The sequence below is a fragment of the Mustela nigripes genome, chromosome X (genome assembly GCF_022355385.1).
Source record: "Mustela nigripes isolate SB6536 chromosome X, MUSNIG.SB6536, whole genome shotgun sequence".
NCBI lineage: Eukaryota > Metazoa > Chordata > Mammalia > Carnivora > Mustelidae > Mustela > Mustela nigripes.
Window position 1 is genome coordinate 86,037,543 of NC_081575.1, and position 12,916 is coordinate 86,050,458.

General features: G+C 41.5%; 1 protein-coding gene across 1 annotated transcript in view; it reads left to right on the forward strand.

Annotated features, from left to right (window-relative positions):
- Positions 1–12,916, forward strand: part of MAOB (monoamine oxidase B) — a 104,178-nt gene that overhangs the window by 76,297 nt on the left and 14,965 nt on the right. The window contains exons 5-9 of the mRNA XM_059386127.1: positions 262–353; positions 6,299–6,440; positions 7,670–7,819; positions 8,872–9,031; positions 12,040–12,136. Coding sequence (XP_059242110.1) covers positions 262–353; positions 6,299–6,440; positions 7,670–7,819; positions 8,872–9,031; positions 12,040–12,136 — 641 coding nt within the window. The remainder of the gene's footprint in view (positions 1–261; positions 354–6,298; positions 6,441–7,669; positions 7,820–8,871; positions 9,032–12,039; positions 12,137–12,916) is intronic.

A 12,916-nucleotide genomic window follows, 5' to 3' on the forward strand; every position in this document is an offset into this window, starting at 1 on the left:
ATATTTGGAAATAGCCCCATTTCATCATAGCCTCCATTTATTGTGCAGGAAGTACTACCGTAAATTCAATATGGATGCAGTGATAAACATCTATAATGGGAAAACTACACCGACAACATTGTGTTGTGAAAATCATGAATGGGGGAATTTGGAAAGCTTACATTTTCCTTCTTCAACTGGAGTTTCTGGTACTCTTGAAATAGTTATTTGAAATGGAAAATTACATTCATTTTTCTTCTCTGAATCCCTGTCGGACTGTAGATACCCAGTGATGCCCCGTGGAAGGCACCCCTTGCGGAGGAGTGGGACCACATGACAATGAAGGAGCTGTTGGACAAGATCTGCTGGACAGAGTAAGAACCACTAAGCACAGGCATTTACTGTGACGATCTCTCAGGTTTATTTAGCGGTGCCATTTAGCGGGTTCAGAACTGCTTTGTGTCTAAAACCATACCATTTGGCCAGGTGGAATGCTAAAAACAATTGAAACAGTATTCTGTCCCAATGATGTCTATACATCTTTGGAAGAGCGATGCATCACAAAGGTAGTATTGCCCCATCAAGTCCTCAAAACAAACCCGAACGTGCCATCATCTTATGTAGAACAACTTAAAGATTGCCAGCCTCCCCGGTGGTCAAGTGTAGAGAAGGTGCATTAGTGTATGCATTTGAAACATGTTATGGGATGGTGGGTAACTCTTCAAGGGCTTGAACAGGAACTTCTAGAGAAGTTCTCTTGATAATTCACAGTTGTAGAGGAAACACACATGGCTGGACTAACCGCTCCCCTTTGGCGAAAAACATGTAGCTTTGAGAGCAGGTGTTCATGAGTCATGCATTAAATTCTGGTTGGCAGAGCTGGGAACTGGCTACAAATTGTGGAGGAGACAGAGACAAGATGACATAGAGAGGCTTCACTGCTCTTGGACAGCAGGAAAAAAGGAAAGGATTGTAAGGGTCCCAGCGCATAGCGAATTTGTGGTAAATAGAGTAAGAGAAATGGAAGCCAAGTTCAAGGAGATGGTCCTATGATGCTAAACAGCATTAGTTGAGAATATGTCTAGCTCTGGGATTGATGAATTCATTCTTTAGGCATTAGGGAGGGAAGGTGGACACTGAGAACTAAGAATAAGAATAAGTTTTTAGGAATCTCTGAATTTGAGATAATGGAAACAGTCAAAAGACACAATATTTACAGGGTGTCCAGGTGGCACAGTCGGTTAAGAGTCTGACTCTTAGGTTTCGACTCAAGTCACGATCTCAGGGTGTTGAGAAGGAGCCCCGTGTCAGGCTCCATGCTTAGCAGAGAGTCTGCTTGAGATTCTCTCTCCATTTCCCACTGCCTTTCCCCCTGCTCACTCTCTCTCTAAGATAAATAAATCTTAAAAACATGAAATTTACATACTTCATGATATATAAATTCAAATTTTTAGAACTTAGCTTAAGAAGGAGAAAGAAAGGAAGAGAAAGAAAGGCAACCAGGGAGAGGGGAGGGAGAGAAAAGGAAAGAAGGAAATTCAAAGCATTCTTTTTAAAAAGGAAAATCTAAATGTCCAAAATTAAAAGATAGATTAAATAATGAGGCACCAAAAAATGGAATGCTCTACAGGTTTTTAAAATCATGTTATAGGGCGCCTGGGTGGCTCAGTGGGTTAAAGCCTCTGCCTTCGGCTCAGGTCATGATCTCAGGGTCCTGGGATCGAGTTCCACATCGGGCTCTCTGCTCAGCAGGGAGCCTGCTTCCTCCTCTCTCTCTCTGCCTGCCTCTCTGCCTACTTGAGATCTGTCTGTCAAATAAATAAATAAATAAAAATCTTTTTAAAAAATAAAAATTAAAATTAAAAAAATAAAATCATGTTATAAAGGGTGTCTGGGTGGCTCAGTTGGTTAAGCATCTGCCTTTGGCTCAGGTCATGATCCTGGTGTCCTAGGATAGAGCCCCACATCAGGTTCCCTGTTCAGCGGGAAGTCTGCTTCTTCCTCTCCCCCTGTCTCTCACCCATTCATGCTTTCTCTCTCTCTTCCTCTCAAATAAATAAATAAAATTTTTGAAAAATCCTGTTGTAGAGGAATATTTAATAGCTTAAAAAATTCATAATGTTTAACACATAGAAAAGCAGGCTGTCATTGAGTATATACAGGATGATTCATGATCTCTTTTTTAAAACGGAAACTGTATATGCAGTGCAAAAACAATGGACATTCATCACAATGTTTTTTAACACTTAATATTACAATGCAAACATTTATTCATATCATCAAAAATGCATCATCAAATATTATTATCTTATAGTTGCAGGACATTCCATGGGAAGTGACTACTGTGTGGACATTCTGGTTACTTCCTGGTTTTGTAATTATCATTATTATATAATACTCTGTGATAAACATCTTTGTGCTTTTCCTAAGACTTCAACTTTTGAAAGCAACCTATTCTGGAAGAGTAAAACCATATTACTATTATAAAATTAATGCCTGCTATTAATTATATCTTTTTAAATACTTTAGCTATTTACCACCTTTTTTGAGAGTGCAGTTTGTAATTATAACTTATTTTATTATAATACAATTTCAGTATTTTAAATTCTATACATTAGATTTTATAAACATAGTAAGTATTTAATTATCTGCATTTGCTTTAGAACTTCCATTATGAAAAGCTTTTCATAAATTCAGGGAACTCTTTTCTCTTCAGAGAGTTTTGAAGCCCCTTGAAGCTAGGACTAATTATATTACTTTGGGGTTTATAGAGATCTGAGTTTTTCTACCATAGCTCTTGGCCTAGGCCCACCCACCCCCCACGCCCTTAGTGAATATTCTAGGTTGTTGGCTGACAAAATAAAACATTCTGAGATACTAAGATTATATGAACACAAGGTTAATTTTTAACTTTCCCTATGCAAGATCTACATGCTCTCATTTTCCGGTTTTAAAGAAGTAACCCCCAAAATATCCAACCTATAGTTACTGAAACTGAAGCACAATCATATATTCAAAGAACAACGTTGACCAGTCTTTCAGTTACCATCATTGAAAAAGTGTTTTTCAAAATACAATAGAATAAAACAAATGACAAATAAAACACGTTTTTCAGAAACAGGATACATTTACAGTGTGGTCAAGGCTATGTAAATACACTTTTCAAAACCTATAACCAAAAAAGAAAAGTCCCAAAAAGAAACCAGTGATTATCTTTGGGGTGGGGGTGGGGCAGGAAAATGGAAGATACTCACCCTGTCACCTTTTTACTTTATGAATTTTCCAACTTTTATATAATGTGTATGTATTTTTCATGTAGAAAAAGATAATAACATTTATCTTTTAAAAAGTCAACAGGGCAAAGAACATGAAAATATTATTGCGCTAGCTTCCTTGACCTTCCATCCATCAAATGTTGTTCTTCTCATTTCTTTTCTCACTAAAGCTCCCAGAGCAAGTCAAATAAAGGATTAGGAAGGGCCTGGCCCTCCAGAGAGAATTGCTTTGAGATCTCCCTCTATTTCAAGCCAGGGTGATTTCTTCCCCACCCAGTTGGCAACAATAACAACTAGAATCACAGCAGTATTTTTGTGCTTAATCTTGGCTGTCTTAGCTGGTCCAGTGTTAAATTTTAGTTGTTGATTACTTGACCTTATGACCCCCAAATTCCCTTACGAATTAAGGAAAAAAGGAATAGGACATTGGGAAACAGCAAAGGATGTTTTCCACTTTGAAGTAATATTTTGAATTCATGTCTGGGTGTTTGTTTTAGAGTGATGCCGCAAACGGCCTTTGCGAAGAAAACGTGAGTCAGCACTTTCCCGCCCTTAGGTTACCGTGAAGAATCTTACAAAACTCACTCTAAGTCTCTTCAACATGTGTATTGCACTAGTTTCAGGCTAAATGATGGGACTGTTACAAACACACTATCAGGTTGTTAGGGCTGCAAACATTGACAGCACCTGGTATGTGTGTTGGGCCTGATTCTGGAAACTTCCAGAGTCAAGGTACTCTAGCATAGAGATGTGGTCCTTGGTGACTATTTGTACTTTTGAGCTTCTCAGCTGCCTAATAAGAAAACATTTCTGGGTAGTAAAGGCATGAGATTTGAATCAGGTATGATCTGGTTTGACATTGTACCATTTAGTAGACTGTGCACGACATACTAACTTCCCTGAGATGCAGTTTTCAGGCTTGTGAGCTTGGGGGAAATTGCTGTTTTATAGATCTGTTGTGACATTTCAATAGAGTAGGTTTACTAACCACGGAGAATGAAAGAGTTCAATAACGGAAGGCAGTATCATTTATCCTACCCTCCCACCCACTGTCAGCATGACTAGGCAGTAAATTCTGTGTCAGATATAAGCCGATTAACAAAATTTATGTTCAAGTCAAAAGGGGGGGATTGGTTCTTAGTAAATATGTCCCAGAGTACACAATCCTACTGGTGAATTTCAGAAATGTTAGATAGGGGCGCCTGGCTGGCTCAGTTGGTAGAACATGGAACTCTTGATCTCAGGGTTGTGGGTTTGAGCCCCATGTTGGGTGTAGAGATGACTTAAAAATAAAATCTTAAACAAAAAGGTGTTAGATATAACTGAATTGTTGGAATTGGAAGAGGTCACTCACTTTGTGATATGCCTCAAGATAGGTTATAACTTCTTGCTGTTGATCTGCCAACCCCAAACAAAAGTTGACCTATCTATGCTCTATTAATTGCTTTCCCCCTTATCCATCCTTTGAGCTTGTCTTACCTTAGACAATAAAATAACAGAATAAGCTACTGGGACTGGGGTTGCCTGGGTGGCTCAGTCATTTGAGTGTCTAACTCTTGATTTCAGCTTAGATCATGACCTCTCTCCCTGTGTCAGACTTTGCACTCAGCACAGATCCTGCTTGCCTCTCTGCCTCTGCTACCCCCCCCCCCGCTCTCTCTTTCTCTAAAATAAATAAATAAAATCTTTTAAAAAATAACTGGTGCTAATTCTGTACTGGGGACAACACCTAGCATATCCTTTGCACATTATGGATAATTTATTTAATTTTTCAAATGATTTTATTTATTTGAAAGAGAGAGAGAGAACAAACACAAGTGGAAAGGAAGGACAGATGGAGAAGGAGAAGCTCCCAGGACAGCTGGGAGCCCGATGAGGGACTCCAACCCAGGATCCCAGGATCATGACCTGGGCCAAAGGCAGACGCTTAACCGACAGAGCCACCCAGGTGCCCCCATTGTGGATAATTTAAAAATAATGTTTAACTGATAACCATGTATGTGTTCAGTCATCCAACAAGTAATTATTGAGTGCTTACTATGTGCCAGACACTAGTTTATTAAAGGGGACACAGGTGAACAAGAAGGTTAAAGATTCCTGTTCTCATTGGTTAATATTGTAGTAGGGGAGACAGGAGTAGAAAACAGAGAACCAGCAATAAAGATAATTTAAGACAACAAGAAGAGTTTTAAAGATACTATACTATGGTAAGATGATAGCGAATGCCAGGGTACTGGGTAAATGGAAGCTGGTGTTCATTTTCAAGAGATGGAAGAGTTTGTCTTTCTGAGGAGACATCAGAAGAAGAGAATGTACAGAATGAGGTAGAAAAAGTGGGTCTTGGCTAGATCACTTGGGGCTTTGCAGGCAAAGGTGTAAGATCCAAATCCCATTCTGGTTTCAGTAGGATGCCTCTGGTGGGTTTAAAGCAAGAGAATGGCATGACTTGATTTATACTATAGAAAAAGCACCACAGTGGGGAGGGCTTAAGAAGCTTCTGGCTTTGAGCACAGTGAATGGACACCAAGGAATGAAGAGTGGAGGTAGAGAGACCAGTCTGGAAGAAATAGTTGCAATACTCCTAACAAAAGATGATGCTATGTTGGTGATGGTAGTGTTGGCGTGATGTGGTGAGAGACAGTGGGACTTCCTGGTGGATTGGGCTGGGGGGAGAGTGAAGGAAAGAGAGAAATGAAAGTTCATTTCCAGAGTGTTGGCCTTAGCAGTCGGGAGAATGGTGATGCCTTTTACTGAGGCGGGGATCACAGGAGGAGGAGCAGGCCTGTGGAGAGAAATCATGATACCACAGAATACAGAATACAGGCTGATCCTGAATAAGCTGTTTGGGTGAAGTGGAACATAAATCTTCTTCTCACAGGCTCTGATGTCACGTAGTCTAATACTGGATTCTAGGGACAGTTTGCTGCCACCTGACAAACCGTGCTCAAGTTAGCCAAGGAAATGTATTGCTAGAACAACATCCAGAGTATGAAGAAGATGTCCTCCCTGATTTGCTCATTGTGCTCTCGTTTCTTCCTGAGCAGATCTGCCAAGCAGCTGGCCACTCTCTTTGTGAACCTGTGTGTCACTGCAGAGACTCATGAGGTCTCTGCGCTCTGGTTCCTGTGGTATGTGAAGCAGTGTGGGGGCACAACCAGGATCATCTCCACAACCAACGGAGGGCAGGTACTCTCGCATTCTCCCCACTGTTCCAACAGAGGACCACCATGTCTAAATAAAAAGATTGCCATCCTCCTTCAGCCGTGAACAGATGAAGCAAGAGGCAGGCGTGTGGACTTCAGAACTTTATGATGGCAGCTTCAAGGGGCTTGTGTGAGGGGCAGTCAGTTGTTAGGGACGCAACGTGAGAACCCAGCAGCCAGTGGGGCTTTACAATTACCTCGCTACCTTGCTACACTCTTTTGCAATTTTCCATTTGGATATGCATCTGATTATTTTTCAGAAAGTTTGTAGGAGACCATCCGATGAACATAGCTTGAGCATTTCTTGGGAAGCTCAGAATGGAAAGTCAGAAACAAACGCACTTTCAGTGTCAAACACACACATACCACACAAAATCAAGTCTCTCGTGCATTCATTCATTCATTCATTCATTCCCTGTTTCCTGAGCCCCAGCATTGTATAAAGCTCTGTGGTAGGCCTAATAGGAATTGAAGTTGAGATCTTAAATAATCTGCTTGCTGGTCATTTTCTTTCCTTTCGCCTTTCTCATTCCCCTCCCCACTCCTCCTCCCTGTCCCCCTCTTTCTCCTTGTCTTTCTCCTCTTTGTCTCTCTCTCCTTCCCCTTCTTCTCAGACCTAATTGAAATATCTTTTACAAAATTACCTGGACTGAAAATTTAAGGGAAGGCAGTCAGCACAACCATGTGCCCAACCATGCAGAACATTCAGAAGCAACAGGCATGTGACCCAGGATTAGACAGTCAGCCTGCAACAGACTAGGGTGGCCTGGGGGTGGGTAGGCTGGGGAGGTTCTCAGCCTGAGTAGCAAGGGATGGAAAAACAGACTTAGGTGCGTTAAGGCAAATGGTGGTCTAGCGGCGGGTGGGACTTCACCAGACCCAGCAGCCCAACAAAGGAATCTAGATGGGACACGAAACAGGTGTAGTGGCCAGGCAGCTGGGACACGGGGGTCAGGCTGAGGACATCCAGCCGAGGGTGGAGTGTGGGAATCCATAAGAGCGTGGCATAACAGTCATTTGGTTACAAAGTCCCTAATTTTGTCAAAAGCCAGCAATCACTAGTTAGAGAACAAGTGTTGAAGACACGATTCGCAACAGCAAAATGCAATTTACACATCTCACAGAGAGATATGTGAGAAAAACTCACAGCTGAATCTTTGAAACCCATTCCTATATTGTCTACCCACCTCTTGAGTCCTCTTTTCCTTCCAGGAGAGGAAATTTGTGGGCGGATCTGGACAAGTGAGTGAGCGAATAATGGACCTCCTTGGAGACCAAGTGAAGCTGGAGAGGCCCGTGACCCACATTGACCAGACTGGGGAAAATGTCCTTGTGGAGACCCTCAACCATGAGGTGTATGAGGTAACCAAGAGTCTTAAACTAGAGGAAGGGGCCTGAATCCCGTAGATAACCAAAGCTTAAATAAAGCCAAAAATTTCCCAGACTTCATAGACAATCCCTTTGCCGAAGACGAAAAAGCTACCTCTGTCTGAAAGAAGGGAAAAGAGAACCAGAATATTTGGGGAGAGGGCAGATTTATAAAATCATATGGTATCAACCCTTTGTATTGGGCTCCTATGTAATTAGATACCAAAGAAAATATTTATTTGATAAATATCAAGTGCTCTCTGTGTGTCTGGCATTATTCTAGGAGTTGGGAACACAGCAGGGAACAAAGCAGATAAAATTGTTAGCCTTCATTTGGCTTACATTCTAGTGAAGGAGAAAGGCCATAATCAAATATGTGGTTAAGATATAAAGTATCCCAGATGGTGATAAGTACTGTAGGAAAAATCAATCAGGAAAGGGGGAGAGGGTGTGCCAGAAGAGGAGGGTGAGGGGATCGGTCATGCGATTTTAAATAAGGTCGTGGGGGATAGCCTCACTCAGAAGGGGGGATTTTTGCACAGAACCCAAAAAGATGAGGGGTTGAGCCATGTGGTCCTTCCAGGGAAGAACATTCCAAGTAGAATAGCCAATGCAAAGGCCCTGTAGTAGAAGCAGGCCCAGCACGATGAAGAAACAGCAAGGTGGTCAAATGGCAGAATTAAAGGAGTGAGGGGTAGAGTACCAGAAGATGAGATCAGAGCTGTAGCAAGGGTCCATTTCTATAAGTGGCCTTGAAGGTAAGTGTAAGGAACTTGGCTTTGACTCCAATGTGATGAAAAGTCATAGGAGGGTCACCTGAGGGGCACCTGGCCAGCTCAGTCAGTGGAGTGTGTGACCCTTGACCTCGGGGTTGTGGGTTCGAGACCCATGTTGGGTGTAGAGATTACTTAAAAATAAAATCTTTAACAACAACAACAAAAAAGACATTCTAGAGGGCCAAGGGTAAAATGAAGGAGAAACATTAGGGAGAAACAGAAAGAAAAACAGCCCACGAGCAACGTTTAAGCCTGTTGTTTTTCTTCCAGGCTAAGTATGTGATTAGCGCTGTTCCTCCTATTCTGGGCATGAAGATTCATTTCGATCCCCCCCTGCCAATGATGAGAAACCAGCTGATCACTCGTGTGCCTTTGGGTTCAGTCATCAAGTGTATGGTTTATTATAAGGAGCCCTTCTGGAGGAAGAAGGGTGAGTATGATCAGAAGGTCCAAGAAACTTGGTGCAAAGACATGTATTTGCGTGTAACTGGTTTTATTAGAATGCTAGACATAAAATCTTCCCAGTCCAGCCAGGTGCTGAGTACCATTCTAGCTAATTACATATATTGGCCCAAATTCATGGAACTAACTTCCCTTGAACTATGACTCTTTTCATAATCTACTATAGAGTCTTGTTTTATTGTGCCACAAAATCTCATAAAAATAGTCATTGTCACTTTCTTTTTAAAGTTATCATCACGGGGCGCCTGGGTGGCTCAGTGGGTTAAAGCCTCTGCCTTTGGCTCAGGTCATGATCCCAGGGTCCTGGAATTGAGCCCCACATCGGGCTCTTTGCTCAGCGGGAGCCTGCTTCCCCCCCCTTCCCCCGACTTTTCTCTCTGCCTGCTCTCTGCCTACTCGTGATCTCTGTCTGTCAAATAAATAAATAAAATCTTTTAAAAAAATAAAATAAAGTTATCGTCACTCTCTAAAACCATTTTTTGAAGCATGAGTTTATAAAGCCATTCGCAAAAGTAGGGATTCTGAAAATTTTCCGGCAATCTCTCATTCGTGTTGAGATTGTACTATATTAAGTTAAGGTGATTCTTTCATTCATGTATATTCAGGAGGCGTGCTGTTGTGCCTGGTGGATAGCTATAGGGATGCCCATGAAAGTGCTAGATTCCACAACAGTGGAAGTGTTCTAGAGATACTCTGTCCACACAACAGCCACTAGCCACATGTGGGTATCGAAAAACTTCAGCGTGGCTAGCGGGGGCACCTGGGTGGCTCAGTCGTTAAGCGGCTACCTTTGGCTCAGGTCATGGTCCCAGGGTCCTGTGATCGAGCCCCGCATCAGGCTCCCTGCTCGGTGGGGAGCCTGCTTCTCCTCCTTCCTGCCAATCCCCTTGCTTGTACTCTCTCTCTCAAATAAATAAATAAAATCTTTAAAGTTTTTTTAAATAAGGAAAAAAATAAAAATTAAAAAGACCAAAGGAATACCTGCTTTAAAAAAAAAATTACAGAAGTAAATGTATTCCCTGTAAAATGTACAAGTAAAAAAGTGAAAATTATTCCTCTCCCTTCGAAGAGTGTCCTGGCATGTCCTCCCCTTAGTGAACAACTACTAAAAATTTAAGTTGTTTTTCTTTAGAAATTGATCATACACAGGGCACCTGGGTGGCTCAGTCCATTAGGTGTCTGACTCTTGGTTTCAGTTCAGGTCATGATCTCAGGGTTCTGGAATCAAGCCCATGTTGGGCTCCACGCTCAACAGAGAGTCTGCTTGAGATTCTCTCTTCCTTCCTCCGGCCCTCCCCTCTTTCTCAAATAAATAAACCTTAAAAAGAAAGAAATTTATCATATACATAGGTAATATTTAAACATATGTATATGTTGAAATATATATACACTTTGAATATAAATTAAAGAATGTGTGTAACATTTATATGCAAATATAATTTTAAGTAAATATGTATTTTTCTAAAACCATTTAAAAAAGATACATACTATACTGAAATTCACTTTGTTTTGGTTAACCATGCACAATAGACATGTCTCCACATCAGTGAATTTAAATGTCCCTCATTTCAGCAAGAACATAAAGAATATTTCACTGTGTGCCTTCATCAAAATTTACCACATAGGTCTGCTGTTAATAGGCATTTCAATTATTTCCAAGCTTTTGTCATTACACACAATGCTGCAGTAAATGGCATTCTTCATATAGCTTGGCAAATCCATGTAATCAAAAATCAAAATCAAAAATTAAATCAAAAGTGGAGTTTTGAAAGCAATTGACATGGGTAGATGTTTGGAAATTTTAAAATTTTATTTATTTGACAGAGAGAAAGATCACAAGTAGGCAGAAGCAGCAGAGAGAGAGGGGGAAGCAGGCTCCCTACTGAGCAGAGAGCCTGATGTGGGGCTTGATCCCAGGACCCAGAGATCATGACCTGGGCTGAAGGTGGAGGCTTAACCCACTGAGCCACACAGGTGCCCCTAGATGTTTGAAATTTTTGTTAGCATTCCAATCCTCCCAACATCCTTGCCAACTAATAATATTTTACTACTAATATTTTAAACTTTACCAATCAGCAGAGGAAAATATCTGACTTATCTAGAATGTGCTAATTTTAACCATTAAGAGGCCTTGAGACTATATTAAATTATTTTGTAAATCACCTATTTATCCTTCACTTGTTCATTTTTTTCTGTATGTGTTGCAAATGTTTTGCAAGTATTTTCTGTATGTGTTGCAGCCCTTAACTGTTGTCAGTTTATTTCTGCTTTTGTCACTGTGTCTCTTGTTAAAGGACTTTGTTAAATGTCTAGCTGTCCTTGACTGTCCCTTTCTTTTAAGAATGAGGCCTGACCAAGCCGACCGGAAGTCAGGTGTGCATGGGCGGGACTCCTGAGTGGTAGGACTACAAGTGATAGAATGTTCCCGATGCCACATAGTTTGTCCCAGCACGAACGTGACTTCTCTCTCTGCTCCTTTTTCCTTCACTGCTGCCCAGTGTGACTGCATGGCTCCAAGGCCAGCTTTGTTCTGGGAAGGAAGTGTCTAAGGAGCCACTCCATCCAGAAGCAGACTCCCTGATGAGCAGAGAGCCCAATGCGGGGCTCGACCCCAGGACCCTGGGGATCACCTGAGCTGAAGGCAGATGCCTAACCATTTGTGCCACCCAAGTGTCCTGGGACACAAGTCTTAATGACAGAGAAGACAAGATTTTATTGAATTGTGGCCTGGGTTAATTCATAACATCACATTGCTTTATTCTGTACCAAGAGGCCTCTACAGTTTGATTTTTTCACAAAATGTTGGCTACTCAGCCTTTCTTTTGACATCAGTTTGGTCTGCCTTCGTTATTTAGAGTGTATCATCTTGTATTTGGCCTCTGCGCTTCCTACATTGAAAACATGTGCTTCACAGTAACTATTATGGGTAGTTTGATACGGTGATGAATATCTTTTTCCATTTTGCTGTTTTCCAAGATTACTGTGGAACCATGATTATTGAAGGAGAGGAAGCTCCAATTGCCTACACGTTGGATGATACCAAACCCGATGGCAGCTATGCCGCCATAATGGGGTAAGGCGCACTGATAGTGATGCGGGCGCTATTTGGTGTTGACAAAATATTGCGTGCTATTAATAAATGTGCCACAAGGTTTGTTAAGACATTTTTTACCCAATGGATAAACATCTCCAAAACTGACAGTAGAAAAATTCTTAATGCCTTTAAAAATGTGTTGTGTTCCAATGGATAATTACTTAGCAAAGACGTAGAATACCGATAACATTTTGAAGTTTGTTATATCCATTTTCTGCTTCATATTTAGTGCTTGGGGTAGATCTATTTTGGTAGCTATCTTTTGTGATGACTTAGGGTGTTCTACTAAAAGGGCTTCTTGTGGATCCTGTGTGGACATCAGTAGTCATTGTGTGGGGTGCTGAGATTTTCTGAGACCCACTAGAGAGGCGCCAAGGCCAGCCGGGTCCTCAGCTAGGCAGGGAAAACCAGCATAGACTGGGGATGTCTTGGGGATCAGAACCTGGCCCAGATGGGTGGTTACCAAAAGCAGCCAAAATTGAGATGGGCCCTAAGATATATACAGACTTATTTCCAAGAGAGCCCCTGGGTGATGACAGGGAGTTAATCAGTTGTCAAGTTGAAGGCAATCAAAGAACTAGAAACGGAGGCAGATTTTAGAAGGCTGGACGCTAGAGCAAGGGCTGGATGAACTTGGGTGAACATTTGAGACCAAAGGCTCATTCTTGTTGGCCATCACCCACATGGGGGGAGGTAGCCAATCATTGTATTATCTTAGGCAGAAATTATAGACAGTCATGTGTGTTTTGTCCCTCAAAT